The sequence below is a fragment of the Phodopus roborovskii genome, unplaced genomic scaffold (genome assembly GCF_943737965.1).
Source record: "Phodopus roborovskii unplaced genomic scaffold, PHOROB, whole genome shotgun sequence".
Classification (NCBI taxonomy): domain Eukaryota; kingdom Metazoa; phylum Chordata; class Mammalia; order Rodentia; family Cricetidae; genus Phodopus; species Phodopus roborovskii.
In genome coordinates this window covers 5,142,689-5,155,846 of record NW_026126460.1, presented here as the reverse complement: position 1 = coordinate 5,155,846, position 13,158 = coordinate 5,142,689, and the positions used below count along the sequence as shown (strand labels likewise).

The window sequence follows — 13,158 nt, the reverse complement described above, 5'->3', positions numbered from 1 at the left end:
ACACAATGACCACAAACACTCAGGAATGCATTAACACCAACTGGGGCTGAGCAGGAAGTCTGCAAAGACTGAAGCTGACACTAAAGAGCTGCCAGAAATCCTTCCCCATAAGCTGCAGAACAGCTGTCCCACAAGATTGTTGCTTCACTCCCTTCCTTAACCTACACGATTAGCCCCTGGCCAAGTGCAAGGCCACGCCATGTGTCTATTCATTTGCAAAGGGCAAATTCCAAATTTTGCACCCTCAATATCCAGCTGGCTACAACCTGGAAAAACAAAACAAACCAAGAACTACTCCCTTTTCTGACTGTTTCATTTTATTCAAATGAGACACTGGATGCTTTTTTTTTTTTTTTTTTTTTTTTCCTTTGCCAATGTTTATCCATAGAAGAGAAGATGAAACGACTTAATGACTTAAACTTGGGGTGGAAAAAAAACTTGAAATAATTCTAAATCCATCAATCCCAAAATGTGCATTTCAGAAGATAGGGAGCCAGGCCAATTTAACAATATGCTAAATAGGTTAAACATTTCATCTTAGAATTTAAATTCCTCAAGAGTGAAGCATGAAGCTTCTCTATGCTGGAGAAGACAAGAAGTGCTCTGGGTCTATCCTAAGGGCTGTGAATTGAGCCCAGGGCAGGCAGACACCCACATGACCCATATCTATCACTTTGTCCAGCTAACTGTGAAGAAATAGAGCTTCCCCCTTCCCAAATACTGGGTTGCCTGTCTGTAATGGTCTAGTACATACAAGTAGCACAAACAACTGTAAAAATGACAACTACATTGCTAAGTGCTGGCACAGGGCTCTGCATCCCATGGGGTTATAGCATTGCTCTTCATGATAGCCCTATAAGGTAGGCGGTGCTCTGTGTTTTGTAGATGAGACAGTGAGGCTGAGACAGGGGAAATAACCTGCTCAAGATTTCACAGCTTTTAAGTGATGGATCCAGGATAAAAGCCAGCATGCATAATTACAAATTCTAAGTTCTAAACCATATGCTCAGCCCTTCACTCTACCATCATAGTCATCTTTTTTAAATAAAACATGGCCTCTTACCATATATGTTTCTCCTTTGGAAAGTGTGGCATGCTATGACAAGACACCAATTGCAGTGACATTAAGTTTTTCAGACCCTTTATACCTTATCAGAAATCTTTGATGAGTAAACAGACCATTTACACATTAAAGAGGTGGATGGGTTGGAGAGTAGCTCTAGATAGGGACCACTACGTACCAGGAACTGGCCAAGCTTGCTATGCAGGATCTCATTAAGGTCCCATGTTATGAGGAGCTTTCCTGCCAGCCTGGTCCTACAGCTGCTTCAGCCCCCACCCCCAAACACAGAGACACTGTATTCGTTATAAAGCTGTTGGTCTTTTGCTAGCATTTCTTATTGGCTAGCTCTGTCTTAAATATTAACCCATTTCTATTAATCTAAGTGTTTCCACACGGTCTTATCTTACTGGAGAGAAGGTCCAGACCTCTTCCTCTCAAGTCCCTACATCTTGACTCTCTTCTACTACATCTCCCAGAATTCTCCTTGTCTCCTAGTCCCACCTATCTTGTCTGGCTATTTGCCAACAGTGCTTTATTCATTAACCAGTAAAACAAACATATTTACAGAATGACATTTCCCATCATCTCTTCTTTTCTGTCTAAATAAAAAGAAGGGTTTTAACTTTAACATAGTAAGATATATAACAAAACAGTTAACAAATAAGAACTATTGTTAACAATATTTAGTTCATTAACATTTAACAAGATTTAAAGGAAATATTCCATCATCTATTCTATCTTTGTGTGTCTAAAGTCTTATATGTAACTTGTCTTTAATCCTAACTAAGGAAAACTATAACCATAACTGTCTTCAACTCCATCAAAGACCACAGAAGGATGGTACATAAACTCTAGAGACAACTCGCCGCCTGGTCATTCACCTGAAGTTCTTCTGTAATGTTCCATCATCAGCCTATAGGCCATAGTGTGTCTGGCAGACTCCTCAGCAAAGCAGGAAACTTTAAACTGTCCACCTGTAATGGCAGTTTGTCAGTCACTTTGCTCTGTTTCCTGCAGAATTTCTGACAGATTCTTCCATGAAGCAGAAACCCTACAGCAATGTCCATCTTGAATCAGCAGTCACTTTTCTATGGGTCCTGCATGTCCAGTTTATACAGAGTAAAGTCAAACAGTCCAGATAACAGCAGTATCTTGCTCAAATGGCTACTTTTGCCAGGAGCAGTTGTCCTTCACTGTTAAGAAAAACTCTAAACCATTTTAAATGCGGAATTCTTTATATTCATCTCTATGCCATAATCCCCTTTTTATCTTTAAAAAGAGATTGGTTGTGGTCATTAACCATTTATAGCTAACCCCATTAAATGAAAACAAACATTGATGACACTATTTGGGAATTTGGGCATCATTCTTTCCAAATTGCTTCCTGCTGGTAGGGGGCATTGTCTTAGGGGATCCTAAGAAGATGCAGAAATCCTGTCTGCAAGGCTGCCTTGTCCCAGCTATTTTGAATGTTGGATCACCTGGGGGTCTTGGATCAGGGGGTCTTGCTTGATCAAACCATGTTAGTCTGGAAGGATACAGCTTTTCATTTTCTGTTGAAACAAAAATAAAAGTTCTTTTCCCCAGTAACCTGTCCTTAGACTTAAATTCTGAAGTCAAAGCATTTTTAAAATATATAAATTTGATTAATCCAGCATCATTTCTTTTAACAGTTGTTGCTGTTTCCTCAGCAGTCAAACAATACAAAGACAACACAATAGCATAAGGTATCCAGACTCTGTGTGCTTTCCACCTTCATATGGCTTTTTTACTACTCTATTTCTTCTACTTCTGTTTTTTTCATTTATTGAGACAGGGTTTCTCTGTGTAACTTTTGCCTGCCCTGGAATTAACACTGTATACCAGGTTTGCTTTGAAATAGCAGAGATCTGCTTGCTTCTGCCTCCTGAGTGCTAGAATTAAAGGCGTGCAACACTAATGCCTGGTAACTTTCTTTCCATTTTTTTTTAAACCAGTTTATCCTGTTTCTTTTTTCTCTCCCAAGCCTACTTACATTTTAAAACACAATGTAAACCTTTAGACTTTTTTTTTCTAAATTGGAATCTGCCTTTACTGTAAATCTTTATCTTATTCTGGCCACTAGTCTTTTATCTGCTAAACAACATTGCTAAAATTAAAGTCACAGCTGTTTTAGCCACTGTTTATCCGAGAATGTGGGAGGTACATTTACCGCCAGCACTGAAAGCTGTGCTCACTCCCTTGGTCTATGCTGCCATCCAGCAGCATGCTGATGGCTTGAAAAAGTGAGCATTGCCACTGCCAGGTCTCATACACACCATTCAGTTGTTAGCAGGGTTTGCTGCTTATGCCGAGTCAGGAAACTTCCCTTAAAGGAGCCAGGCATATCTCTGCTTATCTCTAGCAAAAGAGAGCCTAACTGAGAAAATTACTGCTACCAAGAAGACTTGCTTGTCTCTGTTCTTTTGTTTCTAAAATCCCCTTTTAAGCTTTTGTCAAGTTTTAAGTGGAAGTTCTTAGTACCCACGTTGCAGGTGCCATTTTGTTATGAGCAGTTTGTTTGCCAGCCTGGTTCTACAGCTGCATCAACCCCAAATAACACACAGAGACACTGTATTAGTTATAAAGTTGTTGGCCTGTTACAAGCATGTCTTATTGGCTAGCACTGTCTTAAATATTAACCCATTTCTATTAATCTAAGTGTTTCCAGGTGGTCTTATCTTACCAGGGAGAGAGTCTGGACTTCTCTCAATTTCCTACATCTTGACTCCTCTCTACATCTCCCAGAATCCTCCTTGACTCTTAGTCCCGCCTATCTTGCTTTCCTATTGGCCAACAGGGCTTTATTCATTAACCAGTAAGAGAAACATATTTACAGAATGACATCTCCCATCAGTCCCACACCAGCTTTCCTAGGTAATTACATTATCCCTGGTTTATAGGAGAGAAATCCCTAAGCCTCCTTCTGGCCTTCAAGATATTCAAACCCATCTCCATGCTCCAACTTTTTTTTTTTTTTTTTAACCACTAGGGTGCCTGAGAAGACACATCATGTTGAAGTTAAAACAATGCTCAAAGGAGAAGAGTACCTGTTAGCGCCCAATGGAATGGAAATCAGTGGAATAACAATGGGGAAATCAGTGACAATGTTAATCAAAAGAAACTAGTCCGTCTTTCCAGGCCACTTTAAATGTCACATGCTTGCCAGGATCAACAGAAAGATGACTTTAGTGCTGACTCTTCTAACCAACACACCGGCACAGTTCTAGCTGAAAAGAAAGGTGTGTTTTCTTTTATGAAATTTTGTTGTCCCCTGAAATAGTTAAATTCATCGCTAAAATGGACAAAATACATAAGACTGACATATGGACAAGAAGGGTGTTTTAACCTCAGAATTTCAGAAATTTCAGCCATGGTCACATGGCTCTATGGTTGGAGTTGGCAAGGAGAGCACATGAGGGAGGCAGCAGCCTCTTGTAGTGGCCAGGAAGCAAAGAGATGAGGATGAAGAGAAAGACCAGTTTAAGATGTGCTCTTCAAAGACGTGCCCCAGCAACCTACTTCCTCCACTGGGCCCCACCTTCTGCAGCCCCACTACTAATTCTGTCTGGAAACACTCTCATAGACCACTCAGAGGCATGATTTACTAGTTTTTTATGATCTCCAATAAAATCAATTAGCCAATCAAAACTAACCTTCACAGGTGACAAAGCCAGAGGTGGTCTCTCCTGGTGAGGTGGGGTGGGCTCTGCGAGCCTTTGTTCCCTCTGCCTTTCTAAGGATAGCATCCCTTGTACTTCCCATCACCATGTCATAGATGCAGCCACCTCAGCTCTGTCAACAGTGAGAGCATAGGTTTCTGTCTCCCCCAGTGTGGCTCTGCTCTAACCCTCAGCATGGTTTCCTGAATGAAGGAAAGAGTGCACAAGGTACCATGTTCAGGTTGTTACTACAACTCATATTCAAGGGCAAGCTGAGAGCACTTCCTGTGGCCAGCATCTCATGTTCCTCCTAGTCACCATCACCATTTGCTAGAAGTGGTGTTTCCTCCTTAGAGTAATGGAAGTGACCAGGACCCTTTATAAGGCACAGATGAAGATGACTGCAGCTTATCCATCATGTATGACTATGGCCCAGTAAAGGAGGATGCTGCATTACATGCATGGACATATGGGTGCTGCATAACATGCATGGGCTCATGGGTGCTGCATAACATGCAATGGATACATGGGTGCTATGGTGGAAGGGGCATGAACTTTAGGGGCTATGGGAGGCAGTTTCTCAGACTCAAGATGAAAGACATTCCCTCTGGTCCATGGAAGGGTGCCATAGGCTTGTTTGTATTATTCCACAGGTTGAGTGGTAACTGAAGACTTAGGGGTAAATAGGAACCTGGTGCCCTAAATAAGGGTGTCTGGGCTAGGACACCTCACCTGCAGTGACAGCTGCTTTCTTAGACTATTTAAGGCTTCCTAACTTTCTTTAGATGTCAAAGCAAGCACAGCATTTGAGCCTTTATTTTTCTAGTCTTCACATTTTACCACAGTAGCAATTCATCAACAGAACAAACAAAAGTAGAGAGGGATCCCTATTAGTTTTGATTTTTCTATGTCCCAATCATATTCTAATCTACGTGTTCCTCCTCTTTAGCAAAGATTTCCTGTTGCTTTGGAAAACACTGTCCATTTTGATGAGTCCACAAAATCTGATGTTTATTAACTGAGGAAGCCAAGTTTTCTTAGAGAAGATGTTGTATCTAATATTCTTTTTAATTAATTTACCAGATATTTTAGAAAACCTAAATACAGAACATATGTGTAGAAGCTGAATTCATCAGGGATCTTTAGTTACAAGCAACAGACACTGGTCTGTTTAACTCTAGCAGAACAGGAAATTATTGGGCCAGATTTGAGAAACCTTAGAAACTGAAGATAAGGGGAACTTAAAGAATGAAAACTCGGTTCTGGATTCTGCCCCCAGAAACCCTTCCCCAAACCCACGCTGTCCCACCTAGTCCCTGACCTCACTGCTAGGCCCTCCTCACAACCCCAGAACACAACCATCAAGCAGGCCCAGGACATACAAGTCAGAATGGGTGACTGATCCTCACTGTAATGGAACTGTACCCCTCCTTGATTCTGACCCCTGTGACCCTTCCCCGGGCCAATGCTATCCAAGCTTGTCCCTGGCCCTTCTGCTGCTGGACTCCTGCCCCCAACCCCAGCAGGCTTCTGTCAACTGAGGCACAGACCACACAACCCAGAATGGGTGAGTGACCTAACTGCTAGTAGAAATGCACCCCTCCCTGGATTCTGTCTCCCTGCCCTTCTCCAGGACATCCCAGCTCAGCATTGTAGCTTCCAAGCCAGCAGACTTCTACCACCTAGGCACAGACCATACCAGTCACAACCAACCTTAATAGTCAACAAGTGGAACTCCAGAAAAATCCATAGGCCCAGACACAGTGCACACCATTTGGAAGAACAGCATCAGCAACTCTACCAGAGGCTAGGGTAGGCTAGGTATCTCAGAAGAAGAATTCTGCTTTACCAGAGGCCAGACCTAATCCAGAGACACAAGACCCAAAAGCCCCAGCAGAGACACCCTACTGGACCTGAAGACTTGACAGTCACCAGAACTTTTGCCATTTAGGACAGAAGACCAGAGAGGAAACAGAAACCAAGGAACTAAATATTATCCCAACAAAGACAAACACAGGAATCAACCCCTACACCTATAATCATCCCAAATTCAGATGCCTAGACACCAGTGTAAGAACACAATAAATAACAGAAAGGGCAATATGTCACCACTAGACCTAACCATTCTGTGACAGCAAGACATGAACATTCCAATGCAGATGAAGTATGAGAAAATGACTTTAAAAGGGAAAAAAAAATCCCTTAAGGAGATGAAAGAAAAGACAACCAAAACATTGGAGGAAATCAATAAATTTCTTAAAGTATGAAAAAACAAACAAGAAAAAAAAAGTTGACAGACACAAATAAAAGTGCTCATACCTGAAAATGGAAATAGCAACAATAAAGAAAACACAAACTGAGGGATTTCTGGAAATGAAAAACCTGGGTAAGAGAACAGGAACTACAGATGCAATCATCACTAACAGCATACCAGAGATGGAAGACAGAATCTTAGGTGTTAAAAACATGATAGAGGAAATAGATTCATCCATCGAGGAAAATGTTAAATATATCTAAAAAATTCCTAACACAAAACTTCCAGGAAATCTTGGACACTATAAAAAGACCAGACCTAAAAAGAATAGTAATAGAAGGAGAATAATCCCAGCTCAAAGACACAAAAAAATATATTTAACAAAATCATTGAAGAAAAATTTCCTAACCTAAAAAGGGCTATTCCTATAAAGTACAAGAAGCTTACAGAACACCAAATAGATTGGACTAGAAAAGGAAGTTCTCACACCATACAATAATAAAAACACTAGTGCCGATATCTCTCCCACCAACATGGCGAATGTTCCTGAGACCCGCCGGACGTTCTGCAAGAAATATGGCAAGCACCATCCCCATAAAGTGATGCAATACAAGAAGGGCAAGGACTCTTTGTATGCCCAGGGAAAGCGGTGTTATGACAGGAAACAGAGTGGATATGGTGGGCAGACTAAGCCCATTTTCCAAAAAAAGGCTAAAACTACAAAGAAGATTGTGCTGAGGCTTGAGTGTGTTGAGCCTAACTGCAGATCTAAGTGGATGCTGGCTATTAAGAGATGCAAGCATTTTGAACTGGGAGGTGATAAGAAGAGAAAGGGCCAAGTGATCCAGTTCTAAGCTGATCTTGTTATGAAGACAATAAAAGAAACTCACCTCATTTGATTGTGGTTGGTCTTTTGGGAGGGAATAAACTGAAACTATCGAAATTCCCTGAAACTTTCTGCTTGATGGTTGAATACAACTTTGAGGATTAAACTTTGTTGAGCCGGTGTGAAAAAAAAAATACTAATAATAAAAACACTAAACATACAGAGTAAAGAGAAAATATTAAAAACTGCAAGGAAAAAAAGCCTTGTAACATATAAGGGCAGACTTATCAAATAATGCCTGACTTCTCAATTGAGACTCTAAAACCCAGAAAAGCCTGATCAGACTTCTTGCAGACTCTTAAGAGACCATGGATACCAGCCTGGACTACTATAACCAGCAAAACTTTCAATCACCACAGATGGAGAAAACAAGACATTTGCTGACAAGGTGAAATTTGTTCAATATCTATCCACCAATTCAACCATATAGAAAATTCCAACCCAAGAAAATTAGCTACACTGCTACACCCATGAAAACACAAACAATAGGTAATCCCACACTAGCAAAACCCAAAGAAGGGAAAAACACATATACATCACCACCACCACCACCATCATCAACAACAACAAATAACAGAAATTTACAATCACTGGTCACTAATATCTCTGAATATCAGTAGACTCAATTTTCCAATAAAAAGAAAAAAGGCTAACAGAATGGATATGAAAACAGGATTCATCCTTCTGTTACATATAAGAAACACACCTCAACATCAAAAATGTATATTACCTCTGAGTAAAGGGTTGGAAATATTTTTTTTACAAATAAATGGACCTAAGAAGCAAACTGGGATAGCTACCCTAATACCAAAAAAAAAGATAGACTTCAAATTAAAATTAATCAAAGGAGATAGAGAAAGACATTTAATATTCATCAAAGAACAAATCCACCAAGATGATGTTTCAATTCTGAACAACCATGCCCCAAATACAAGAGCACCCATATTTGTAAAAGAAACATTACTAAAGTTTAAGTCATATATTAAACCACACACACTAATGATAGGAGACTTCAACACCCCACTCTCACTAATGGACAGATCCTCCAGGCAGAAACTAAAGAGAGAAATAACAGAACTAACAGATGTTATGACTCAAATGTACCAAACAGGTATCTACAGAATGTTTTACCCAAACATCAAAGAATATACTTTCTTCTGAGTATCTCATGAAGCATTCTCCAAAATTGACCACATTCTTGGTCACAAAGCAAGTCTTAAAACACACACACACACACACACACACACACACACACACACACACACACACAAATGGAATAACTCCCTGCATCTTCTCAGATCACCATGGTTTAAAGTTAGAGGTCAACAACAACACAAACTACATAAAGCCTTCAAACTCATAGAAACTGGACAACTCTTAACTGAATTATCACTGGATCAAGAAAGAAATAAAGGAAGAAATTAAAGGCTTCTTAGAATTTAATTAAAATAAATGCACAACATACCAAAACTTATGGGACACAATGAAAAGTGCTAAAAGGAAAGCTCATACCACTAAGTGCCTTCATAAATAATTTGGAGAAATTTTATACTAATGATTTAACAGAAAACCTGAAAGCTCTAGAACAAAAAAGAAGCAAGCATACCCAAGAGGAGTAGATGAGAGAAAATAATTAAATTGAGGACTGGAATCAATAAAAGAGAACAATACAAAGAATCAATGAAGAAAAGAATTGGATCTTTGAGAAAATCAACAAGATAGACAAATCCTTATCCAAGCTAACTAAAAGGCAGAGAGAGAATATCCAAATTAACAAAATCAGAAATGAAAAGAGGGACATAACAGACACTGAGGAAATCCAGGCAATCATTAGGTCATACTTCAAAAACAGGTACTCCACAAAACTGGAAAATCTAAAAGAAATGGGAAAAATTTTGATAGATACCACATACTAAAATTAAGACAAGATCAGATAAACAATTTAAACAGACCTAAGCCCCCCCAAAGGAAATAGAAGCAGTCACTAAAAGTCTCCTGACCAAGAAAAGCCCAAAGCCAGGTGGTTTCCAAACAGAATTCTACCAGACTTTCAAAGAACTAATGCCAGTACTCTTCAAACATTGCTAAATTCTTTTTATGAAACCATAGTTACCCTGATACCCAAACCACACAAAGACTCAACAAAGACAGAGAATTACAAACCAATTTCCCTCATGAACACTGATGCAAAAATACTCCAAGAACACATCCAAATCATCCACCAGGATCAAGTGGGCTTCATCCCAGAGATGCAGGCATGGTTCAGCATACAAAAATCTGTCAGTTTTATCCACAATGTAAACAAACTGAAAAAAAAAAAAACCCCAACCACACATGATCATCTCATTAGATGCTGAAAAAAAAACTTTGACAAAATCTAATACCCCTTCATGATAAAAGTCTTGGAGATATCAGAGATATAGAAATACACAACAAGATGACATCCAAATCCAAATTAAATGGAGAGAAACTCAAAGAAATTCCACTAAATTCAGTAACAAGACAAGGCTATCCACTCTTTCCACATCTATCCAATATAGTACTCAAGGTGCTAGCTACAGCAATAAGACGACAAAAGGAGATCAAGGGGATACAAATTAGAAAAGAAGAAGTCAAAGTATCACTAGGTGCAGATGACATGATAGTAGATGACATGATGAGTGACCCCCAAAATTATACCAGGGAACTTTGACAGCTGATAAACACCTTTACCGAAGTGGCTGGATAAAATATTGACTTTTTAAAAAGTAGCCCTTCATGATAGCCACAAACAATATAAAATATCTTGGAGTAATTCTAACCAAACAAGTAAAAAAAAAACTGTATGGAAAAAAATCTCAAGTCTTTGAAGAAAGACATTGGAGAAGATTATCACAAGATAGAAAGAAAGATCTGCCATGCTCAAGCATTGGTAGGATTAACATAGTGAAAATGGCCATACTACCTAAAGCAATCTACAGATTCAATGCAATCCCCATTTCAACATAATTCTTTACAGACTTGCAAAGGACAATACTCAACTTTATATGGAAAAACAAAAACCCAGGATAACTAAAATAATCTTGTACAATAAAAGAATTTCCAGAGGTATCACCATCCCTGATCTCAAGCTCTTTACACAGGTATAGTAATAAAAATCAACATGGTTTTAGTATAAAAACAGACAAGTGGATCAAAGGAATTTAATCAAAGACCCTGACATAAATCCACACCTGATTTTTGACAAAAAAGCAAAAATTATACAATGGAGAAAAGAAAGCATCTTTAACAAATAGTCCTGGACTAACTGAATGTCGACAGGTAGAAGAATGCAAATATATCCATAACTATCACCCTACATAAAACTAAAGTCCAACTGGATCAAAGACTTCAACATATATCTAGTTACACTGGACCTGATAGAAGTAGCCTTGAATGCACTGGCACAGGAGACAAATTCCTGAGTATAACACCAATAGTACAGACACTAAGATCAACCTCCATGAAACTGAAAAGCTTCTGTAAGGCAAAGGATATCATCAATAGAACAAAATGGGAAAAGATCTTCATCGACCCTCCATCTGACAGAGGGATGATCTCCAAAATATATAAAGAACTCAAGAAACTAGATAACAAAAATATCTAATTGAAAAGAAATGGGGAACAGAAGAATCTCAAATGGCCAAGAAACCCTTAAAGAAATATTCAACTTCCTTAGCCATCAGGGGGAAATGCAAATCAAAATAACTCTGAGAGTCCATTTTACACCTGTCAAAATGACTAAGATCAAAAACACAAGTGACAGTTCATGCTGGTAAGGATGTGGAGCAATTCTGGTGGGAGTTAAAACTCGTATAGCCACTATGGAAATCAATATGGTGGTCTCTCAGAAAATTTGAAATCAATCTACCTCAAGATCCAGTGATACCATTCTTGGGCATATACCCAAAGGATACTCAGTCATACCACAAGGACGCTTGCTCTACTATGTTTATAGTAGCTTTATTTGTAATAACCAGAATCTGGAAACAGCTGAAGAATGGATAAAGAAAATGTGCTACATTTACACAATGAAGTATTATTCAGCTGTTAAAAAACATTGACATCAGGAAATTTTAAGGAAATGGATGGAAATAGGAAATAATGATCCTGAGTGAGGTAACCCAGACCCAGAAAGACAAACATGGTATGTATTCATTCATAAGTGGATGCTAGCTGTAAAGTAAAGGATACTATGCTACAACCCACAGACCCAGAGAGGCTAGGTAACAAATATGTCCCAAGGGTGGGATGCAGGCTCTCCCTGGATGGACTAGGGGCCTGTAGAGGTGGGAACTTGAGGGACTGTGGGGTAGTCAGAGGAGGGGGAGTACTGAAAGAGATTACTGAAAAGGGGGTGTCTTTGGGGTCATAAAGAAACCTGACACAAGGAAAATTCCATGAATCTACAAGGATGAACCCAGCTAAGACTCCTAGCAATAGTGGATACAAGGCCTGAACTGACCATCTCCTGTGATCAGATTAGTGACTATCCCAATTGTCATCAGACAGCCTTCATCCAGTAACTGATGGAAACAGATGCAGAAATCCACTGCCAAACTTTAGGCTGAGCTTGAGGAATCCTGCCGAAGAGAGGGAGAAAAGATTGTAGGAGCCAAAGAGGTCAAGGACATCCTAAGAAAGCCCACAAGAGCAACTAATCTGGCTCATGAGAACTCACAGAACCTGAACCAACAACCAGGGAGCCTGCATGGTGTTGGGTGCTATGGCCTTGCCTGCAAGAACGACGCTCAACAACAGGATTCTTCTGCAGCTATGTTTATTGCGCGACTCATTACAGCAAGTTGAGGGAAGACCCCGAGGAGGAAAAAGGGCTCTGCTTATATAGAGGAGCTGTGTCCGTTACTGACAGTTGCAGAGGAGCTGTGTCCGTTACTGACAGGTGCAGCCCGCAACGCTCGTAACGGTCACCCCATGACGTGGATCGCACATCCGCGCCTTGCTGGCTTATGGACAGAAAACCAGCACCATCTTTGGGAATGGCACCGGTGGCTCTCTACATCTCCCCCTTTTTTTGTTTTATAAATGCAACAGGCAAGGGTAGTGGTCTGATCTCCAGTAATGAGATGGACATTGTAATGACCCTGAATCCTGGTAGTCAGCCAAGTCAGTGCCATACCCGTCCGGCATCTTTTCCCTGGAGGTGGGGCCTTGGACACCAACCCACATGCAACCAGACTTGCCCTTCTCGGAGCTGCTCATAGCTAGAGTCAACACGGAGTGCAGTGCTAAGCCA

General features: G+C 40.0%; 1 protein-coding gene across 1 annotated transcript; it reads left to right on the top strand.

The window, feature by feature from the left end:
- The first annotated feature begins 7,530 nt into the window (after window positions 1-7,530).
- Window positions 7,531-7,944, top strand: LOC127226320 (60S ribosomal protein L36a-like). The gene has a single exon (XM_051190233.1). The coding sequence runs from the start codon at window positions 7,531-7,533 to the stop codon at window positions 7,849-7,851; it is 321 nt and encodes a 106-aa protein (XP_051046190.1). The 3' UTR covers window positions 7,852-7,944.
- Window positions 7,945-13,158: the final 5,214 nt, after the last annotated feature.